The sequence below is a fragment of the Ovis aries genome, chromosome 3 (genome assembly GCF_016772045.2).
Source record: "Ovis aries strain OAR_USU_Benz2616 breed Rambouillet chromosome 3, ARS-UI_Ramb_v3.0, whole genome shotgun sequence".
NCBI classification, from domain to species: domain Eukaryota; kingdom Metazoa; phylum Chordata; class Mammalia; order Artiodactyla; family Bovidae; genus Ovis; species Ovis aries.
Genome location: NC_056056.1, coordinates 87,235,871 through 87,260,016, shown reverse-complemented (window position 1 = coordinate 87,260,016; position 24,146 = coordinate 87,235,871). Strand labels below are relative to the sequence as shown.

The 24,146-nt window shown below is 44.3% G+C and overlaps 1 protein-coding gene across 2 annotated transcripts in view; it reads left to right on the top strand.

The window, feature by feature from the left end:
• Positions 1-24,146, top strand: part of VIT (vitrin) — a 125,512-nt gene that overhangs the window by 87,967 nt on the left and 13,399 nt on the right. For both annotated transcript variants that reach the window (XM_012173556.4, XM_004006026.5), the window contains 4 exons: positions 2,563-2,607; positions 4,103-4,165; positions 10,857-11,004; positions 23,321-23,424. In XM_012173556.4, coding sequence (XP_012028946.2) covers positions 2,563-2,607; positions 4,103-4,165; positions 10,857-11,004; positions 23,321-23,424 — 360 coding nt within the window. The remainder of the gene's footprint in view (positions 1-2,562; positions 2,608-4,102; positions 4,166-10,856; positions 11,005-23,320; positions 23,425-24,146) is intronic.

Sequence of the window (24,146 nt, the reverse complement as noted above, 5' to 3'; positions counted from 1 at the left end):
ATTGTTCATCTCCTGCTAAAGTAACAGAGCACCCAGCATTCTAATCTTTCCTCACACCCAAGGGTGCTGAAAGCCTTAGACAAAAACTGAGGTGTCACCAGAACGTTTTTCTTTTTCTTTTTTTTAAGGAAAAGGGCAAAGTGCATAGTTTTGCCGGTAGGTGGCGATAGAATAATGAGGCTAAAGAAGCTGAATACTTAAAACATATAGATCATAAATATTTTGAACTTGGAGATCATCCCACCCAAACTGCTAATATTACTCAAAACGAAATTGCAGTTCATGGAGGGTATGTGACTTGCTCAAGGTCCTACACCTGGTTAATGGCTGAGTCAAATTGAACTCACTTTTCACCATGAACCCAGAACCTACAAGAGCAGACTTGCCTTTCACAATAGCCTGGCATCACTGAATCATGTAAAGGAGAATATCACTTCATCTGAGTGTGCTAATTGAAATGTGCTGGATGGCCTCTAAGAAATGAAACAGTTGGTTATGCTCTTAGCCTTGTGAGCTGAAGGTGGGAGAAGGGGGTGGGAAGGAGGAGAAAAATAGCCACGTGGGTGTCCTCATGAGGCTTCCTAACATGTTTTGCTGCCCCTTAAGTCCCTTCCAGACATACTCCCCACAAAAGATCAGGGACTATTGCATAAGAATGTTCACTTCCTGACCACCCCTGCCACTGCATCAGCACTGGGGTGCGGTGAAGGGCGTTTGCTGCTTTGGTGCATTCTGCTTCAGGCACGCGGGGAGAAGCAGAGCCTCTGGAAATGAGGGGACTGTCTACTCCCTGAAGGGGCCAGATTTGTTCTGTGTGGTTCCAAGGGAAGAAACACAAATAGATGGATGAGGCAAATGTACCCGGAATGACAATGGGCGTATTTTGGGTGCATATTAAGTGTGATGGGGCTTCCCTGATGGCTCAGCAGTAAAGAAACTGCCTGCAATGCAGGAGATGCAAGTTCGATCCCTGGGTCAGGAAGATCTCCTGCAGGAGGACATGGCAACCCACTTCAGTATTCTTGCCTGGAAAATTCCACGGACAGAGGATCCTGGCAGTCTATAGTCCATAGGGTCACAAAGAATTGGACACAACTGAATGCACACACGTGATTAAGTGTGATGAAGAACAGATGGATGGAAGGCAGATGAAGGTTTCAGATTGGCATAAAGAAAAGTTTTCTCAAAGTCTCAATAGTCCAAGAAGAAATGCTCTATTTTTGTTGTTGCTAAAGTAATGAGTTCCCTGTCTCTGGAGGTATTCAAGCACCCGCCAGCCACTCACTTGGTAGAGATGTTATTGAAGCAGGTTAGTGGGTTGCATTGGAACAATGGACTGGTTCAAAATTGGGAAAGGAGTACATCAAAGCTGTATATTGTCACCCTGCTTATTTAACTTATATGCAGAGTACATCATGAGAAATGCCAGGCTGGATGAAGCACAAGCTGGAATCAAGATTGCCAGGAGAAATATCAACAACCTCACATATGCAGATGACACCACCCTTACGGCAGAAAGCAAAGAGGAAATAAAGAGCCTGTTATTGAAGGTGAAAGAAGAAAGTGAAAAAGCTGGCTTAAAACTCAACATTCAAAAAACAAAGATTATGGCATCCAGTCCCATCACTTCAAAATAGATGGGGAAACAATGGAAACAGTGAGAGAGTTTATTTTCTTGGGCTCCAAAATCACTGCAGATGGTGACTGCAGCCATGAAATTAAAAGATGATTGCTCCTTGGATGAAAAGCTATAACAAACCTACGCAGCGTATTAAGAAGCAGAGATTAACTTTGCCAACAAAAGTCCATCTAGTCAAAGCTATGGTTTTTCCAGCAGTCATGTATGGATGTGAGAGTTGGACCATAAAGAAGGCTGAGAGCCAAAGAATTGATGCATTTGAACTGTGATGTTGGAGAAGACTCTTGAGAGTCCCTTGGACTGCAAGGAGATCCAACCAGTCAATCCTAAAGGAAATCAGTCCTGAATATTCATTGGAGGGGCTGATGCTGAAGCTTCAATACTTTGGTCACCTGATGTGAAGAGTCGACCTATTGGAAAAGGCCCTGATGCTGGAAAAGATCAATGGCAGGAAGAGAAGGGGACAACAAAGGATGAGATGGTTGGATGGCTTCACTGACTCAATGGACATGAGTTTGAGCAAGCTCCAGGAGACGGTGAAGGACAGGGAAGCCTGGTGTGCTGCAGCCCATGGGGTCACAAAGAGTCGGACACGACTGAGCGACTGAACAGCAAAAACGGTGGTTCTTCAAATTGCATGAGCTTTCAGTTCCCCTTGAACTTCAGGACTGCTATCATTCCATGCTTATTGGTGCATAGTGAAAGGAAGGAAAGAGTAACGATGTTTTTGTCTCTGACTTTAAGAACTTTAAATAAGAAAATCACAGATTTCAGGTTGCTTCATCCCATATCTGGTCTTGGGTTTCTTTACTGAGCTCTCTGCCATAATTAGAAAATATTATCATCCTGGCAGTTCACTTGAGGGCTTCTGCTGGTTTCATCTAACTAATGAGTTTGTTTTTTTCTTTAATCCTGAAAATCAGGGGAACCTGCCTTGTGGAAACCTGAATCAGTCCTTCTCGATGCAGGTAATTATACAGCCCATCCTTCTGGCCATGACTGATCAAGATTCTTAGGATTACAGCAAATGGCACGGAGGTCAAATCTGCTACAGAAGATTCCTCCGGTGTCACCTCCAACATTAGGTATCTGGTGGCCAGGCAAACGGCCACTGAAACACCCACAGGGAGGACCGAGTCAGGGACAAGACTGGATTCACAGAGAGGGAAGGAAACGTGAAGACAGAAGGCAGTGAGTTCCCAGCCCCCAAAATGGGTTAGACCCTCACTCCATCTGGGCACACACCTTAATTTCATTCCATTTCTTCTTCCTTCTTTGCAAATGGGATTCAGGTTTTTTCTTCACGTGAATGAATGTTGTTCCCTATTTACTACATTAAGCGTTTAAAACTCCAACAGCAAACACAGTTTTCAGACTCTTGGTGCAAGGGCAGATTTTGCTGGTTTGGGGGCAGGCGGAGGGATATGGAGGAGAGGACTTGGGCCTCTGGATGTGTATTTCTTCCCCTCCCAGGACTCCTGGCTGAGAAATGCCATTAGTGAATTTTTTTAATGATTTGAGGAAGTGGGATGAGCAAGCTGACCTTTAATGGGAAGATGAAATCATGTGCTTTGCAAATTGGAAAAACTAACAAAGCCAAGAGAAAGCTCACCCCACCCAAGAGTGGAGTCCTGAGCACCTTCTTCCATGGAGGTGGGGGATTCTTGGCGGGCATTCCCCAGCATCCCAAAAACAGGAGACTCACTTCCGGTGCTGCAATTACACTCTGCCAAGAAACTCATTGGCCTTTCTAAGCCTTAAAAGACTATTGTCTTTATTTCCTTATATGAAACATTTATGAATGTGGCTCCCAGGTAAACAGCTCTAAAGAAAACCCTGAAGCTGAAATTCAGTTCACATACACACACGCCCTCTCAAAGCACTCATCCTTTTGTTTCTGCATCTGGTCTCAGCCTGCAGGAGGGGACAGGCTGCAGCGTAGACCCTCTTGTTTGTTTGAGCTGCTAGTATCTCATCTCTTCTCCTCCGGTCTACACCCAACCCCGTCCTTGGTCTCACTCATCTTTGTTCATCAACTCAGTCACTGAATATTGACTGAGGACCACAGGGAAGGTTTATGTGATGGGTGAGACTCATCCCTGACCTCAAGATTTTCAGAATTGTACAGAGGAATAATTTACACTGGCAAAGTGCTTAATGCTTTCAGATAAGAAGGCTAAGGCTCAGATAGATTAAGCTAAGGGGCTGTAGAAGACAGATCTGAACACACTTGACTTCAAATGCCCCTAAGCACCCAGAGGAGTGCTGTGTCTCTATTGCACTGTCTGTAAATATTCATCCATTCTTATCTCCTCAGATGGGGGTGGTATGGAGAAGAGCACAGTTAGCAGTAAGCCCAGCCCCTGGAGCTGAGTGTGAATATCCATTTTGTCCCCATCCCTGGGGTGAGGCCAGATGCTTCCTGTTCTTGTAAGTCACCAAAAGTTTTACTGCTCTTTCCAGGATTTGTTCCAAAAGAAGAATTAAGCACACAGTCTTTGGAGCCAGCATCCCAGGGAGATCCAAGTAAGTTAATTGACAACTAGAAACCCCTAGTGGCTTTGACATCTGATCTGCTCTCTCTCCCCTCTGCCCACTCACTCCCTCCCACACCCGCCTCTCTCCTACCCTGGGTCTATTTATCTCTCTTCCGTCACTTTGTTCTAAAGGAAAAGGGAAGCTTCTGAAGGATTTAAACTATCTGTGTGCAAGAGTGGGAGAGGATCAGATGTTTAAAATGTCACTATGGCAACAGGCTGGGGTGGAGTTGGGGGACAAGAGGGGATGAAAGGAGGAGACTGGCTTGCCAGTGAGGATGAAGGTCTGCAGAGATGATGGTACACAGAGCTCAGGGTGGGAAGCATAAATGGAGAGAAATGGGCAAATCCAAGAGATAGAGAAAGAAGAAGCTAGAGGGTTGGAGGTGAAGACAGGGAGCAATTAAAGATGATTCGAACAACTGGAGCTGCCATCAGGACCACTGGAGTTGGAACAGGTTGGGGCAGGAAGGTGTTTATATCTATCACCTTCTGTAAGATATTCAATCTAGCAGAGAGTTGGCCACCCTGACATTCAGAAACAACAGTCCAGCTGGAAACTTAGAGTTGGAAGATGATGAGGGCAAAACCAAGGTTTTGAGAACCAAAAGAGAACAGAAAGTGTGACCCAGGGAGATAGGTTACAGTAAGAAGCAGGGGACTTAAACCTGAAGATCTTTGATACTGACTGGATGGAAGAGAAGCCACCCAAGGATACAAGAAAGAGAGCAGAGAAAAAGAGGGAAACCAGGAGGGAGCTGTGTGTTGCAAGCATCTGCAAATTCCCCCAGAAAGCCGTGACAAGTCAGCCACCAATGGGGTGCCAGTCTCAACTCACCTATACGTGAGAATCACCTGCAGATATCTTAAAAAATGAAAAATGCCAATTCTTGCCTCATACCTACTGAACCTGAGTCTCCCTTGATTTTGCCACTCAAAGTGTGGTCTGAGGACCAGCAGCATCAGGCATCACCTGGGAGCTTGTTAGAGATGCAAACTCTCAGGGTCCACCCCAGACCCACTGAATCAAGCAATTCCTTTGCACATTAACCCTTGAGAAGCATTGCCTAGAGTGATTCCCAGGCATCTTTATTTGTTGAAGCTGCATAAGGAACTCAGATATTTATCCAGGGTTAAAAAACACTGGCCTAATATATTAACACAAAGCATTCATCTATAAAATTGTACCATGTTGAAGAATACCAAAGCAATTAAGAAAATTGGTAGATTGATTCCTGCAGACACTTTGTCTTACCTTTCCTTCCTCCTCTTCCATCCTCAGTGAGCATAATAAATTGCTCATGCTGAACACTTCATAACCCAGTTCTGTCCCTTGGTATCGACACTGTCATCTTCACATCAGCATGTTTTCATCTTAATGGGAGAAAGCCACTAGGGTCTCAGTGAGCACATGCCCTGAGCGTGAGCCACTGTCACTCAAACATTCTTGGATGCAAATCAAAACTACAGTGAGGTATTATCTTACACTCATCAGAATGGCCATCATCAAAAAGTCTACAAGAAATAAATACTGGAGAGGGCGTAGAAAAAAGGGAACCCTCCTGCACTGGTGGGAATGTAAACTGATACAGCCACTATGGAAAAGAGTATGGAGGTGCCTTAAAAAACTAAACACAGGACCACCATATGACCAAGCAATCCCACTCCTGGGCATATATCCAGAGAAAACCATAATTGAAACAGATACATGCACCCCAGTGTCCATTGTAGTGCTATACATGGAAGCAACCTAAATCTCCATCAACAAAGGAATGGATAAAGAAGATATAGATATATGCAATGGAATATTACTCAGCCATAAAAGGAATGAAACTCTGCCATTTGCAGAGACATAGATGGACACAGAGACTCATACAGAGTGAAATCAGAAAAACAAATATTGTATATTAATGCATATATACAGAATCTAGAAAAATGGTATAGATCATCTTATTTGCAAAGCAGAAACAGAGACACAGACATAGAGGAAATGGGGATATCAAGGAGGAAAGCTGGGGTGGGATGAATTAGGAGTTTGACATATACAGATTATTGATACTATGTATTAAATTGATAACTAATGAGAATCTGCTGTATAGTACAGGGAACTCACTGCTTTGTGGTGACCTAAGTGGGAAGGAAATCCAAAAACAGAGGGGATATATGCAAATATATTGCTGATTCACTTTGCTGTACAGCAGAAACACAACATTGTAAAGCAACTGTACCCCAGTAAAATGAATTTTAAAATTTCTTGGAAAAGAGGAGCAAAGTTAACCCTAGTTTCAGCCATTAGGCTAAGTGAAGAGAATGAAGTGAATAAACACTTTGCTTCTTAAAACCTATGAAATCAACGTCTCAATCCTGAACATAGCTCAAGATGTAAGAAATAAGGAGAAAAAAATGGTCTAGGAAGAACCAAAATAGATGCTACAAAATCCATGTACTCTTGTTTGGCCATTAAATTATTCTTTTCTCTAAATAAAAAAAATAAAGGATTTTCATTTAAAAGGCATATTGAACTACGCTGCTAACATCTGAAAGAAGTTCTCTTCAGGCGTGCTTCTCAAACTTTAATGTGCACATCAATCACCTGGGGATCCTGCTAAACTGGAATCTGATTCTATATGTCCAGGTGGAGCCTGGGCGGTCACATTTCCCGCAAACTGTTGGTGCTGGTGGGCGGCAAGCCCTAAAGAGCACCACTGCCACCTGCTGGCAGCAATTCACATCACAAGCCTGGACCTAGGAAAGAGTGGGAATAGCCCTGTTTGGGAAACATGCCAAGCCATAGAGTAGTTCCGCTGTTCTTTTACTTGATTCTTGACTTTCAGTCAGTTCAGTTCAGTCGCTAAGTCGTGTCCGACTCACTGCGACCCAATGGACTGCAGCACACCAGGCTTTCCTATCCATCACCAACTCCTGGAGCTTACTCAAACTACTGTTCATCAAGTCAGTGATGCCATCCAACCATCTCATCCTCTGTCACCCCTTCTCCTCCTGCCTTCCATCTTTCCCAGCATCAGGGTCTTTTCCAATGAGTCAGTTCTTCACTTCAGGTGGCCAAAGTATTAGAGCTTCGGCATCAGTCCTTCCAATGAATATTCAGGACTGATCTCCTTTACGATGGACTGGTTGGATCTCGTTGCAGTCCAAGGGACTCTCAAGAGTCTTCTCCAACACCACAGTTCAAAAGCATCAATTCTTCAGCGCTCAGCTTTCTTTATAGTCCAACTCTCACATCCATACTTGACTACTGGAAAAACCATCAGTTCAGTTCAGTTGCTCAGTCGTGTCCGACTCTTTGCAACCCCATGAATCGCAACACGCCAGGCCTCCCTGTCCAACACCAACTCCCAGAGTTCACTCAGACTCGCATCCATCAGGTCAGTGATGCCATCCAGCCATCTCATCCTCTGTTGTCCCCTTCTCCTGCTCTCAATCCCTCCCAGCATCAAAGTCTTTTCCAGTGAGTCAACTCTTTGCATGAGGTGGCCAAAGTACTGGAGTTTCAGCTTTAGCATCATTCCTTCCAAAAGAAATCCCAGGGCTGATCTCCTTCAGAATGGACTGGTTGGATCTCCTTGCAGTCCAAGGGACTCTCAAGAGTCTTCTCCAACACCACAGTTCAAAAGCATTAATTATTCGGCGCTCAGCCTTCTTCACAGTCCAACTCTCATATCCATACATGACTTCTGGACAAACCATAGCCTTGACTAGATGGACTTTAGTCGGCAAAGTAATGTCTCTGCTTTTTAATATGCTATCTAGGTTGCTCATAACTTTTCTTCCAAGGAGTAAGCGTCTTTTAATTTCATGGCTGCAATCACCATCTGCAGTGATTTTGGAGCCCAAAAAAATAAGTCTGACACTGTTTCCACTGTTTCCCCATCTATTTCCCATGAAGTGATGGGACCAGATGCCATGATCTTCGTTTTCTGAATGTTGAGCTTTAAGCCAACTTTTTCACTCTCTTCTTTTACTTTCATCAAGAGGCTTTTTAGTTCCTCTTCACTTTCTGCCATAAGGGTGGTGTCATCTGCGTATCTGAGGTTATTGATATTTCTCCCGGCAATCTTGATTCCAGCTTGTGTTTCTTCCAGTCCAGCGTTTCTCATGATGTACTCTGCATAGAAGTTAAAGAAGCAGGGTGACAATATACAGCCTTGACGGACTCCTTTTCCTATTTGGAACCAGTCTGTTGTTCCATGTCCAGTTCTAACTGTTGCTTCCTGGCCTGCATACAGATTTCTCAAGAGGCAGATCTGGTGGTCTGGTACTCCCATCTCTTGAAGAATTTTCCACAGTTTATTGTTATCCACACAGTCAAAGGCTTTGGCATAGTGAATCAAGCAGAAATAGATGTTTTTCTGGAACTCTCTTGCTTTTTCCATGATCCAGTGGATGTTGGCAATTTGATCTCTGGTTCCTCTGCATCTTCTAAATCCAGCTTGAACATCTGGAAGTTCTTGGTTCACATACTGTTGAAGACTTGCTTGGAGGATTTTGAGCATTACTTTGCTAGCATGTGAGATGAGTGCAATTGTGTGGTAGTTTGAACATTCTTTGCCATTGCCTTTCTTTGGGATTGGAATGAAAACTGACTTTTTCCAGTCCGGTGGCCACTGTTGAGTTTTCCAAATTTGCTGGCATATTGAGTGCAGCACTTTCACAGCTTCACCTTTTAGGATTTGAAATAGCTCAACTGGAATGCCATCACCTCCACTAGCTTTGTTCATAGTGATGTTTCCCAAGGTCCACTTGACTTCTTATTCCAGGATGTCTGGCTCTAGGTGAGTGATCACACTGTTGTGGTTATCTAGGTCATGAGGATCTTTTTTGTATAGTTCTTCTGTGTACTGTTGCCACCTCTTCTTAATATCTTCTGCTTCTGCTGTAAGTCATATTATATAAGTCATATGGTGATAGCAAACACCCTCTTCCAACAACACAAGAGAAGACTCCACACATGGACATCACCAGATGGTCAATAAGAAAATCAGGTTGATTATATTCTTTGCAGCCAAAGATGGAGAAGCTCTATACAGTCAGCAAAAACAAGACTGGGAGCTGACTGTGGCTCAGATTATAAACTCCTTATTGCCAAATTCAGACTTAAAGAAAATAGGGAAAACCACTAAACTATTCAGGTATGACCTAAATCAAATCCCTTACAATTATACAGTGGAAGTGAGAAACAAATTCAAGGGATTAGATCTTATAGACAGAATGCCTGAAGAACTGTGGATGGAGGTTCATGACATTGTACAGGAGGCAGGGATCAAGACCATCCCCAAGAAAAAGAAATGCAAAAAGGCAAAATGGTTTCTGAGGAGGCCTTACAAATAGCTGAGAAAAGAAAAGTGAAAGGCAAAGGAGAAAAGTAAAGCTATACCCATTTGAATGCAGAGTTCCAAAGAACAGCAAGGAGAGATAAGAAAGCCTTCCTCAGTGATCAATGCAAAGAAATAGAGGAAAACAATAGAATAAGAAAGCCTAGAGATCTCTTCAAAAAAATTAGAGATACCAAGGGAACATTCTTGACTTTAGTGGCATCTTTAAACTTCACTTCTTGATTTCATTTGGTTCTTCCAATCTTCATCTCAAGGATCATGCTTGGGCATAGGCAGTTTGGAGGCAGCAAAGGACAGGGGTAGCCAGCAAATGAGAAGAGTTGGCAGGCCCCAAACATCCAGGCAGACAGGGCCTAAAAACTTACGAGGTCTCCAGTGAGCCCAGGAACTGATTCTAGATGGAGTGAAGTCAGCCAGGCCCAGAGAGGTCCCTGTCATTACCTAGTTCTCCTCTGGTTTTGTCATGCACCACAGCAAGAAAATAAGGCGTTTTCTCAGAACCTTTTCCCTTCATGTCCAGTTCTGTAGTATCACTCTTTACTAAGTATTCCTCAACAATTCTGTTTAAAACTGTATCAACTCACGTCCATTTCTTGCTTTCATTAATGCATATATGCGCAATGTGCTCAATCGCTCAGTCGTGTCTGACTCTTTCGAAACCCCATGGACTGTAGCCCACCAGGCTCCTCTGTCCATGGAATTCTCCAGGCAGGAATACTGGAGAAGGTAGCCATTCCCTTCTCCAAGGGATCTTCCTGACCCAGGGATCAAACTTGGGTCTCCTGCATTTCAGGCAGACTGTTTACAGTCTGAGCCCACACATTTGCATATACATACATACATATACATATATATATTAGGGCTTGCAGGTGGCGCCAGTGGTAGGAAGTGACAACCCACTCTAGTATTCTTGCCTGGAGAATCCCATGGACAGAGGAACCTGGCAGGCTCCAAAGGGGTCACAAAGTGATCAATACAACTTAGCAACTGAACACAACAGCTGACATGGTCTAAGCTAGGAAACCATTCTGAGGGCCTTCTTAGACTTGACCTGGAGGTCTGGCTTTTGAAGTCTGTAACTGTAGCTAATACAGAGAATTCTACAACAACCACAGAAATAAGTACCAACCCAAGTATCTGTGATCTTGGTGCCCAGTGAAAATCTGCTGTGAATATAAATAAATAAGTATATCTTGCATCTTGCTACCTTTTTTTTTTTTTAACTTTCTTTTCATTGCAATCTCAGGCAGCTCTGGTTGAGGAAGCAGGGAGTGGGCCGTGAACGCAATGAGAGGAGCAGAATAACAGTCTTTTTCCGCTTCTCAGGCTGCAAAGTTGACTTGTCGTTTTTAATTGATGGGAGCTCGAGCGTCGGCAAACGTCGATTCCGAATCCAGAAGCAGTTTCTGACTGACGTCGCCCAGACTCTTGACATTGGCCCTGCCGGTCCACTAATGGGTGTTGTTCAGTACGGGTAAGCGTGGCTCTGAATTCGAAAACCAGGGCATGACCCTCATTTCATTTTGTGCCAGAAAAGAAAAATATCCATACATCTAGAGCACAGCAGATTCATTCTCTTCACTGATACAGACGTAAATGAGAGAAACTGAAGCAATCCAGATGCCAATGAAGAAATCTGAGGCCTCCAGAAGGAGGGACAGGTTAATCAACACTTGAAAGAAAATGGCGTTTGCACTCCTGATTGGTAGAGAGAATATTTGTTTGGAGATTAAGAGAGCTGGGTTCAAGTTTTCGCTTAGCCAATAGCAGGCTGTGTGGCCTTGGGCTAAGGCCTTCACCTCTCTCTCAGGCAATTTCCCTTTCAACCCTGACTCCTCAAGTATTAGTTTGAGGGGCTCCTGTGCTACCTTATAGGTGTGTGTGTGCCAAGTCATTTCAGTCGTGTCCAACTCTCTGTGACCCCATGGACTATAGCCCGCCTACAGTCCATTGGATTCTCCAGGCAAGGAGACTGGAGTGGGTAGCCATGCCCTCCTCCAGGGGATGTTCCCCACCCAAAGATTGAATCCAGGTCTATTGTATCTCCTTCATTGGCAAGTGGGTTCTTTATCACTAGCTGGGAAGACCAAAAACTCTGTAGCAGAGGTCTCACTTATAGGTGAGATGACCAGAAATCATGGTCCTCTGGGTTGAACTTTCTCCTTTCTCCCGATAACCTGAGGCCTCTGCACTGGTTGGGGGGAAGCTCACCTGGCAATGGGGAGCACTGCAGGAGGTGGGGGGGGGTGGTGATGGCCCTCAGGAGTCACCTAGCTGACTATCTCCAATTCATTCTACTGTTCTACATAGGATAGAAATTGAGGGCTCATACTGATGTCCACCCTCAACTTTTCTCTTATTGTGGATAATAAATCAATCTTATTTCACATGCAATAGATTTCTCTTTAAAGCAGATTTACAGAGATCAACTGGGAATAAGTAATCAAAAGAGCAAACAAGTTCAAATCTCAAATAATAAGTGGCCTTTTGATCAAGAACCAGTAAGGGTAGGATAACTGTCTCACTTTTCACAAAGAATCTCGGACACAACCTTCCCCCTTCATCCCCCAGATCTGTAGCTCAGCCTTGGCCTTGGAAACTAACTTAGGCCTTGGTACCTCTTGCTCAGAAGCAGCAGTCACAGCTTATTTGTGCTTCATGACAAGTTAAAAAAAAAAAAAAACCTGACAATAGCCAGGATGTCTCCAGACCCTTCAAACATTTAGAGCAGCATTTTAACCAATGTTGTTATGTCAAAGACATTAGGACATTTAGTTCTGAGATCTCCAAAGGAATAAGAATGCTTTGCTTTCACAAGGGCCTATAACATTTGTATTTTTAGAATTAAATTCCAATAACATATATAACACCACCTTCTATTTCGGTGAAGAAAAATCGCTGAGTTAAGTGGCACTTGCATACAATCTGAGTCAAATATATAAAAATAAACACTTGCTACAAATGTTAATTCTCAGTGTCAGATGTTCTGGAGCCTTTTATCTTGAAGTAGGAAAATAACGTGGTTTGGGCCATTGTTTTCTTGTATTTCAACACGCCAACCTGTTTTCATTCCTGTTTTTCTTTTTAAAGATAGCAAATGAATAGCAGGCTTCTCTGGGGAGGAAATGTAAGTGTTTTAGTGCAGATGTCCCTGGTCAGTTTATTGAGGGATTTAAAGCTTGGTGTGTCATCTTGCATTAAAAAATAGCTGCTTTAAAAGCTGTGTATACCAGAGTTTATAGGATAATATGAAAATAAGGCGATAAATATGTCAAGGAAAAGAAAAATGGCAGGCAGACTGTTTGGTGTGCTGATGGGAACACGGATTAAAGAATAAATGTAGCAGGGTAGGAAAAACAGTTCAATAAAGGCTTCTTCCTCTCAAAATAACATTTTCTCCCACTGTGTTCTTAACGTCATCACCATTTACAGGGAAGAGTCTACCGCCATGCTTTCCAATGTCACTTTCTAAAAATACCTTTGCTGTTTGTCCTTTTTTCCCATCCCAGGTCCTTATTAACTTAAAGCCCTTAAGGGAAACGTGTCTATTTTCCTTCACTTTCTGCTCAAGCCAATCCATCATCTTCAGCCTTAGGGTGGGGTGGAAAGCACAAGGAACCAGCGACAGGACATCTTGAATTCTAGCCTTTGCTCCACTGGGTGACCTTAGGCAAGTCACTTAGCCTCTCCGTGTAAGAGCTGCCATCGGTGAAGTCCGAGGCAGGCGGAGAGGCTGATTTATTAGGGCTCTGCCAGCCCAGATGTTCATAATTCAGTGACTGGCTCTGTACTAAGAAGACAGCCAATCAATGAACGTTGGGCAAACCCATTGGAAGCACTTCGTCTCCCTTCCAGCCTCGAGTTCTGAATAGGTGGGTGAGTGATGAGCAAGGAAACAACGGCGGCACAGAGGTTATACGTCCGTCGAGGGAACAAAATCAGTTGGAGAAAAGCACTAGGAGGGTGTGATGAGGCTGAAGGGGAAATCCACTCACCCAGAAGTAAAAGCTGAAAATGCTCTTATATCTGCCCCAGCTCTCCCGTCCTTTCTTTCTCCAGCAAATGGTCTTAGTGTGCAGAAGGGGAGGGTGTGGAGCAGGGAATGGTGAGGGGCAGCGGTCAACGCAGATCTGAAGCCAGTGTTTCTGGAAGAGGCCTCACCAGTGTTTGGCTGGCTGGGAAACTGGTCCCCTTTCTGGCCCATTGGGTTCTCACTAGATTCTAGAACTCACGTCACGACCCGCCACTGGGGATCAGCCCCCTTCTCTCAGGATCGCAGCGCAGTGGGGGCCCTAGAAAGCTCATACTTCCACTTCCTCATGTTACGGTAAGGAAACAGTCTCTAAAAGGAATCCCCACCGCGCCAGGAACAAGCTCCCAAGGCGAGGCGTAGGCTGGGAAGGAGCTGGCAGAGGTGGGAGGAATCGGAGCTCCCTATTCCTCCTCTCGGGCCTCTCACCCTCATCAGCACTGCCCTGGGTCCACATGAAAGATTCCCCCAGAACATTCTTTTGCTTGGCTTTCCTAGAGCTGAGTCAGAACTTAGACTTTAGAATTTGGGATTTAGAAGCCTCATACAATGAACAGGAAACAGAAGGCAAATAAGAAATAAAAATATGAGAACCAGAACAATGGCCTGATGGACAAAATGCAGAGCTTGTTCCACCTGCTGGTCCCTAAGCATCCGACACAGAGATACTTCGGGTACAAGAAACAGAAACCAACCCAGGCAGGCAGGTGGAAGGAGAGTGATGTCACGGGATTGGCGGGTCCCTGGCCCCTCCCTCCTCCTTCCCTGCATCCCCTCTGCTCTCCGCTTGTCCTCTCTGCCCTTCCCCCCAGTGGCCCAGCATCATCCCCTGCCAGGCCCGTGGCTTCTGCCCCTTTCTGTAATTTCTCCTTTCGCTGGCTGGGCTCCTACTTCTGGTCCAGGCCAGGGGGAGCTCTTCAGCCCGGGTGGTGCCAACCTTCTCCATCTCCCACATCCTCTCTCTGCACAGGCAGAGGCTTGGAACCCAAGACTGGGTTAACATTTCAGCAACCACAGCGTTCCTTCCACAGTCACCACGCACCTCCAGTAAGAGAGTCCACATTTGATACAGACCCAGAGAGGCTGAGTGACTTCCCTAAGAATGCACAGCTAATGCTTGACCACTAGGGAGAGGATAGATATTAAATCTTGGGTTAATCTCTAAAATGTGAAACCAAATTGACTTCAAAAATTTTGCTTCTCTGCCAAGAAAACTCCTGATTATTGAAGTTTTCCACCAAACTGAGGACTGAGACCCTGTTGAAGAAAAGGCCAAGGACCCAGCCCTCATTTTGCGCACGTGGTCTCATTTTAGAATTAAGCAGCCAACAGGCTTGTGGTTGCGCTTAAGACCAATGTGAACACTAAGAGGCTAGATGAAAGAATGGCCAGACAAGTAGCTATTCGGTGAACTGTAGCAAACAGAACAGTGAAGCCAAGCAAGTTACATTTTAGCTGCTGCCTGGATCCATGGGTACTGAATACCCTCTGGACCTTCAATATAATGTTGTCTTCATCCCCAGTTTCAGTACAAATGGAACAGAATTGTACATGTTCTTCTGAACTTTGTAATCTATCCAAGGGTACCAACACTGGAAAACAAGCTATAGAATAGAGCAAAATATTGGTTGTTCTTCATTTCAAAATGAAATCCTTTTCTTTGCTCATGGTTCTCTGACAGGTGTCCTGTGTTTTAGCTCAAAGTTGGGCTGCATTTCCTTACTTTACTTCTCAGCCCACCCAACTCAGCCCAGACTGAACACCCTCGGTCACATTCAGTTGAGCCTCCCTTCCTGCCCCCCAAAGCAGGAAGGATGCTCAGAGGCTACCGTGGACCAGGTGAGCCGTCCAGTGTGGGGCAACCAGACTTGGGGGAAGAAACCAGGTGTTGGGTGTGGTGCGATGGGCGGAATAATGGCTGCGAAGCTGCCCATGTCTGACTCCCTGGAATCCACGGCTGTGATAACTCACTGAGGCAACAACCTTCCTGGCTGTGTGGAATCAATTCACTGGTTTCCCATGAAACAGCAAAAACTGGCTTCATAAGAAGACCTATCATTTCCAGCAATGTATCAGAAGCAGAAATCCCTATTATAAGAACATTTTGGCCCTTTTTTCATGTAACTTGAGAGGGAAACAGAAATGTAAACAGAGTGAGCCTCACAAACAAGACCGACTGAGCAGATGGCTGCTGCATGTTCAAAACCCGATGTTATACTTATTAGGTCCAGCATGGAGCCCCCACCAAGATATTCCATCAGAGCCAGAGGGGCCTGGAGCTGTGATTAAAGTCAAGGACCCTGAGACAGGAGACTGTCCTGGATGCCCAGGTGTCTCAGTCTAATCAGTTGAGTGCTTAAAAGCAGAGAACCCTTCCCAGCTATTATCCGTTGAGGGAGACGTGACTATGGAAGAGGCTCAGAGAGATGCGATGGCTGGCTCTGAAGATGGAGGGAAGGGAAACCAAGAAACACGTGCTGGAAGAGACCAGGCAATGATGGTCTCTGAGAGCCTTTGAAAGGGAGCGTGGCTCTGCTGGGGAGAGTCCCTGCAGGCTGCTGACCTCCAGAGCTGTAAACTGAAAAGTGTGTTGGTTCGGCCACTAAGTTTGCAACAGAAATCGGCAACTGCTACGCCTGGCAAGGAGGACCCTTCTGTCACGTTTTCTTGAGTCTGCAGCACGTGAAGGAGTGAGAGGGTTTGGGGCACAAGCCCCCACAGGAGGGGGCCTGAGAGATGCTTGGCACCACAGGACCCCAGAGCAGGAAGGGACTGCCTGGTCCCAACATCAGGTTGCGGTCACCAGGGGGGCTTTTAGAAATGCTGATGCCTGGGTGCTACCCCAGACCTATTAACCCAGAATTTGGCAAATACCCAGAAGCTAGTATGTTAATCTGTAGCCAAGGTGAGAATCACTAACCCCCAGGGAGGGGAAGGGACAGCTTGGCTTCCCTGGAAAGAGGGCGGCACCTGGCAGAGCTCGGGTCTCTCCAACCCCTGCCCCATCCACTCCTCAAGCCCTCCGTCTACACTGCCTGTAGGGGAAGTGACAGGACCCAGAACAGCTGCCTGTCTCCCTGGAAGGGTTCTCCAGGGCCTAGGGGCAATTGCAAAGACCTCTCGGCCCCTCTTCTTTCAAGGCAGGCGAACCCCTGAGCCACACGCCTCAGGGACACAGACTCTAGGCTGAGTGAGCTGGGAATAGTTTACACAAGGATCTGATGCTTTTCTGTTCCCACCACACAGTTCTCCCAGGGAAGAAACAAAGCCTGCCCTTGTCTCCTGCCCTTTCTACTTGGATGGGTTCTCCTTGACCCTGCATTGCACATCACCAGGGCTTCTCTGGGGGGCCCCCATCCATGCCATGCTGAGATTATTCTCCCTAGACCCTTGGACCATTCTGCTAGAGAAGCAGACGGCCACTCTTGTGCACATTAGAACTACTTGGGGAACATTTAAAAATCCCAATGCCCAAAAACTGGGGTGTGCTGTTATCTGGTGACCCCTGTGCCCTGGGACCCTCCCATCTCCCGTCTCCCCCCGGTCACCAGCCTAGGGCTTCAGGAGCCCCATTCTCCTTCCTCTCTGCCTTTCTCACACCTTCTGCAGATTTATTTATTCTCCCCCCTTCCCCATATCACTGGCAGCCCCACTGCTTATGTTCTTGATTCTTACAACATTCTCTAAGACAGAGGTCCCCAACCCCTGGGCCATGGACCAGTACTTCCTGTCAGATCAGCGGTGACATCAGATTAGAAATAAAGTACACAATAAATGTAATGTGCTTGAATTATCTCAAAGCCATTCTCCCCCTTTGAAGACACTGCCATTCAAACATGATACACAGTGTCATGTGTAAGAGACATAGCCTCTCATGAGGCTATAAGAAAGGCAGAACCTCAGACTTCACATCCAATCCACAGAATCTATATTTTTAAAAAATCCCAGGTGACCAGATGCACAACTGAGTTTGGGAAGCACCAAAGACTGTTGTCGAGACATTCTATGTCCCTGCACTTATCAAGCCCTGCAGCGTAACAGGCAGCAAGCTGGAGAGCCCTCTGGCTCCAGAGTAATCCTCAGATCAGCAGAGTACATGCCCATATTTCCTCCAGCAGGAAGATGCTTGCAGGTTAACTTTGTATTTTTTTGGTGGTGGGTGGAATTATTGTTGCTAATTACACACACACACAAAAATACTCCTCTAAACACAAAATTTGATTATAAGACTCTGCTCCAAATCTCTGATCCTAGGAAACGTGAGAAAGGCCCGTGTCCTTTCAAAAGGGGCCAGTTGTGCTAAGTCCCTCGGCAGGTTGGCCTGGGCCCCTGCACTGACCATAGCTGCTCAGTCCTTTAAGGGGAGGGACAGAATCATTTCACTCTGAGCTGAGTAATGCCCTCAAGGGACAAGTCCATCACCCAACCTGCTGCCACCTTAGGCAACCAGGGTTACCCCAGAACATCCTCCTGAGTTCACAGGCATGGTTCAGCTCAGTGACTAACTCCATAAGTCATCACACTTTAGCATTATGAAAATTAAAAGGCTAGTCAATAGAACGACTCCAACAGTATGTGAACTGAGAAATTCTAGATGTTCAAGCTGGATTTAGAAAAGGCAGAAGAACCAGAAATCAAATTGTCAACATCTGTTGGATCATCGTAAAAGCAAGAGAATTCCAGAAAAACATCTACTTCTGCTTCATTGACTACACTAAAGCCTTTGACTGTGTGGCTCACAATCAACTGTCAAAAATCTTAAAGAGATAGGAATACCAGACCACCTTACCTGCCTCCTGAGAAATCTGTATGCTGGTCAAGAAACAACATTTAGAACTGGACATTGAACAACAGACTGAAGACAGTTGGGAAAGGAGTATGTCAAGGCTATATATTGTCACCCTACTTATTTAACTTATATGCAGAGTACATCATGTGAAATGCCAGGTTGGATGAAGCACAACCTGAAATCAACATTGCCAGGAGAAATATCAATAGCCTCAGATATGAAGATGACACCATCCTTATGGCAGAAAGTGAAGAGGAACTAAAGAGCCTCTTAATGAAAGTGAAAGAGGAGAGTGAAAAGCTGGCTTAAAACTCAACATTCAGAGAACAAAGATCATGGCATCCGGTCCCATCACTTCATTGGCAAATAGATGGGGAATCAATGGAAACGGTAAAAGACTTTATTTTGGGAGGCTCCAAAATCACTGCAGATGGTGACTGCAACTATGAAATTAAAAGATGTTTGCTCCTTGGAAGAAAAGTTATGACCAACCTAGACAGCATATTAAAAAGCAGAGACATTACTTTGCTGACAAAGGTCCATCTAGTCAAAGCTATGGTTTTTCCAGTAGTCATATATGGATGTGAGAGACGGACCATAAAGAAAGCTGAGCGCTGAAGAATTGATGCTTTTGAACTATGGTGTTGAAGAAGACTCTTGAGAGTCCCTTGGACTGCAAGGAAATCAAACCAGTCCATCCTAAAGGAAATTAGTCCTGAATATTCATTGGAAGGACTGATGCTGAAGCTCCAATACTTTGGCCACCTGATGTGGCCATTAGAACTGACTCATTAGAAAAGACCCTGATGCTGGGAAAGATTGAAGGCAGAAGGGGACGACAGAGGATGAGATGGCTGGATGGTGTCACTGACTCAATGGACATGAGTTTGAGCAAGCTCTGAGAGTTGGTGACAGACAGGGAAGCCTGGCATTCTGCAGTCCATGGGGTTGCAAGGAGTCAGACATGACTGAGCAATTGAACTGAAAGATAATCAGGTTATTCTATTGTAACCTTAAAGTAATGATGCCTTGGAGGAAACAGTTTTGAAAGTTTCTTTCTAAAGGGAATATGATTAGCAAATGTGTTTCTACTGCATCAAAATTCATTTGAGAGGCTCACTCCATGTGACTGGGGTGAATCAGTAGACTAGGACTTGAACCTAACGGGAACCTTAGGACTGAAAGGGCCTCAGAAGTCCTCTAAAATCCAGAGCTCCCCAATAGGCATTCATTCTCCTCACACACTTGGAAGATAGTCCTTTCCTATTGCATGAATTAGTCCTTTCTATGAACAGTCAAATGCTGGCTCCCTGTCATTTCTCTTTATTAGTCTTAACTCCCCTTTCAAACATAAAACAATTTGATGTTTTCTTCTTGCTCTATAGACCTCTTTGTTTATTTTCTTCTCTTACTTTCAAAGGAAATCCTTAATACCCACTGAGGGAAACAATTGTGTTTTCCCTTGATGAGATCTTCTAACAAAATTACAAATTAAAATATTGCTTACATAAAAATATAGTGGCATGTCTCTTTGAACTTTTTAAATAATCTTCAGCTCTGAAAAAGGAACCAGGTAAAGGTGTAGGGCCACCAGTCCCAAAAAAGTACATATACACCCATGCACTCTGATACTGAGAGTGGTCAGAGTCTGCAGGTCAGAGACTTATCATTCATTACTATAATTTAATTACATTACATTTTAACAAAGATTTATTGAGTGTTTACCACACTCTAAGCGCTATGCCATTTGCAGGGCACACTAATGTAAAATTCATCTAAGTGGTTTGATTGCATTTTCCTGTTAGTCCCTTGGTGGATGAGTTCTGTGGTTTTGCTCCTAATGGTAATTTTAGCAATTGGAAAGAGTTTCAGCAGTCCTCTGATCCAACCTTTCAATTCATTAAAAATAAATAACCGTGATAGAGATTCTGTTCTTTGGGACTTTACCAGCTAGTGAGGGAGGTGATATTTTTAACAGAAGCAACATTAAATAAGATGAAAAGCATCTATTCATTGGGTATATGAATAGCTCATCTGTCTGCTTCTGAAGATAGATTCATCTACCTCCGTGATGTAACAGGGGGAGAGAGTGATGAGTGTGGGGCTCAGAGGCGGGTATTCACTTCTACCCAGGATGGTCTAAGAGAGGAAAGGACATTTGAGATTCCTCCCTCCTTCCCTCCTTTCCATAATTCTCTATTACCCCCTGTATGCTAAGCACCAGGGAGAGGAAATATTGGAACATAGCGCTTGTTCTCAAATAGGTTATAGTCAACCTTCATGATTTGTGTGTTCCATATTTGCAGATTCACCTACTTGCTAAAATGTACCTGTATCTCCAAAATCTATACTCCTGGTACTTTCACAGTCATTTGTGGATGTGCACTGAGAAGGAAGGAGACATACAACACCCCCAGCTGAGGTCAAACAAGGCAATGCTCTGCCTTGTTTCAATTCGTGCTGTAAACAAGTGTCCTTTTCACAGTCTACTTAGCAGCACATTTTCCAGCTATTCATTGATGATTTCACAATTTTAATGGCCCCAAGTGTAGCACTGAAGTGCTATCCAGTGTTCTAAGCACAAGAAGGCTGTGACGTGCTTAAGGAGAAACCGCAAGTGTTAGATAAATTTCCTCCAGGCAACCTATGCTGTCGGTCATGAGTTCAATGTTAATGAGTTGATGATCCAATATATTCAGCAAAAAAAAGAAAAAAAGAAAAAGGAAATTCATGTATCTGTATGTGAATCTGCTCCAGAAACTGCTAAAATAACTAATGGAAAAGTGGCTGAACTTACGAATTCATGAAATGATGACTACTTTTTTTTTTAAGTACGGTGGATAGCCATTATGAAGCTGAGAGCTAAAACAAATCTACACAGCAAGACCCAGGGTCAGGTTTAAAACGTTAAACCCTTTCAGCTAGTGTTTCATGATACAGAAAATGTGCATATAATTAATTATTGTAAGAAACATATATTAAATTGGGTACCTTGAAACAGAAACATACATAAAACAAGTTTATATCCTGACCTATTGATGAAAATATGACCAGAGGACCACAGGAATCCAACCCCCTATTTTCCCTAGGAACAATGGCTCAGAGACCTGCTAATGTGATGTTTGCAACAACTTTATAGAACATAACTGTAGATAACAAGGCTTGACAGTAGACGTAGTATGGGAAATGGGTGATCAATCACTCTACAAAATTGTCAACATTCAGCCTTATGAACAGGGTTCTGGGGGATCAGTATAGATATGACTAGGTGATTAGCTTCTACATTTAATCTTTTTTCTGTAAAAACTTAAGAAAAATCTATATTTTTGCTTTTGAAATTATTTGTCTATGAGCAACACAATTTATGGTCAGCTATGATTTCTTCACAATTGTCAGACACACTCAGGAAATCTTTCAAAATGAGAAAAATCTAGTCCCCCAATCATTTTTGAATGTAATTAGAGTTCTATGAGTTAAAATTTTTATAGTTAATGGGGTATCTAGAACATTATGTTTGGTAGACAAATACATAGTTATTATTGTCAATATCAATTTTGCAATTTTCTGTTTTGTAGCTAATAATACTTTGTTGTTGTTTTATTTTATTTTTTTCCAGCCCCTGAAAAGTTCATATTCTTTGGTTACCAAGGGTAGATCCAGGCTTTGGGGACTCTGAAGCTTATATAGTTTGGGGATTCTTTTTGGAAAAAGAACCCAATATTACAAATATGAAGAGGTATTATTAGCATGCAGGTTAATCCACCTCTGACAGGCTCTTAGCACCTGTGGGGTGAGACATCCTCTGGACAGTCCACTGTGGCAGAGGAAGACCAGGTAAGAGGCTGTAGGAATAGTTCAGGAAAAAGAAGATCGAAGTCCAAACTTGAGTGGGCGGGGTAGTGAAAGGATGCGAGAGTCACAAGAGATATTTGAGAGGTTGATCTGGCAGGACCTGGTATTTGATGAGGACATTATCCGAGGGTATCAAGAATGCATACTGTGGGGACGAGCTGATGAGTCAGAAGAAGGACTGCAGAAGGGGATGTGGGATGTGGAGTTCAGGGCCCCGCGTGACCTTAAAGGTCGCACCTGCGTGAGGTCCTGCCAGTGACTGACTCTCAGTGCTTCGGGAGATGTGATTTCACCAGGCATCCCCACTTCATCCTGGGTGTGACCACACACATCCATCCCACAGAGGCCTCGTCCCTGCCGGCACATAGTCTACGTGATCATGAAAGATTCCACACTCCCTCCCTGCTCAGCTGCTCCCAAGCCTGTTACCTAAGGAAAAAGACTCCTTTCTAAGAGAAGGGCTCTCCTTCTGTTTCTCCACTGAATTCACTCTAACTCCTCTCCAACTAACCTTTTTCAGGCTTTAGTAAAATAGATGTTGACCTTCCATGTAAGATTTGAATATTCTCACTGAGTCACAGGAGTCGCAGAATGAGACAGACAAAACCATGGGTTCTCCTTGACACAACCGTTAACATGCAGTTCCAGTGCTTGGGTACCGCGGTGGGGTGAGGGGGGAGGGGCTATCAGCCGAGACTCTCTTCCTGGATAGGAGGGTCTGGGGCAGCCTGGGTACATCCTGACACTTGCAAAATCCCACTTGACAACAGTCCTGCTCTTTAGCAACATGAACGTGATGATCTTTGTTTTTATCTCAATGAGGAAATTGAGGCCCAGAAAAGTCAGATGACTTCCCAAGGTCACGAAGCTAGGAAACAGCACGGTCAAAACCGGAACCCACACCTCATGAGCCCTGAAATGAATCAGTTTTTTCTACACACCCTGCCGAGGACCCAGTCCTCCCATCTCACCAACAGTTCTTTGGGGTATTGTATAACACCAGCTTAAGGTTTTGAAGCAGCTTCCATTCTATTTGTATATAAAACAACTCTGATTTCTGCTTTGCTCCAAGGGTAATAATTTTCCCGCTAATTTTTACTTCTTGTTCTGAATCTTCAGAGACAATCCTGCTACCCAATTTAATCTCAAGACTCACATGAATTCCCAGGATGTGAAGGCAGCCATAGAGAAGATTTCTCAGAGAGGAGGGTTGTCTAACACAGGTACATGTCTACTGTCTGTCTAATGTCTAATCCGGATCCAGATCATCTTGCTACTATGGTTCTCCTTCTATGTGGTTGTCTGCTAGCAGCCTAGAGAGAAAAAGGAAAAATCCAAACAATCCATTAAGAAATGACTCACAGAATATCTGTATCTTTCCTAAAGTATCACTGTGGACTGGGGGCAAAAATCATTATTGCACACCTGCTGGAGAGTTCTTAGCAGGCCTGTTTCCTCGGGATGGCAGTTTTCTTTAGGACAAGCAGGACTACTGTGACGACTACCATGACAGGTCTACAAGTCATCAACAATTTTTGTGTTTTGTAAAAAAGAAATTTTTAATGAAAATAAAATTCGGGCTTCCCTGGTGGCTCAGTGGTAAAGAATGTGCCTTCCAATGCAGGAGACATGGGTTGAGTCCACATGCTGTGGGACAGCTGAGCCTGTGCCTAGAGCCCATGCTCTGCAGCAAGAGAACCCACTACAGTCAGGAGCCTGAGCACCACTAGAGAATAGCCCATGCAGCAACGAAGACTCAGCACAGCCAAATAATAAATAAACAAATAAAATTTAAAAATAAATAACATTTGTAACTGGCTCTATTCAGGAAGCTTCACAGTGCTCCTTGGGAATCTTCCTCTAATCAGCTCCTGTTACAGTGATAACTGTGCAGAGACATGGTCTTTGTTTCCAGCTGTGTCTCCTGTGATATCTGGTGAGGAAG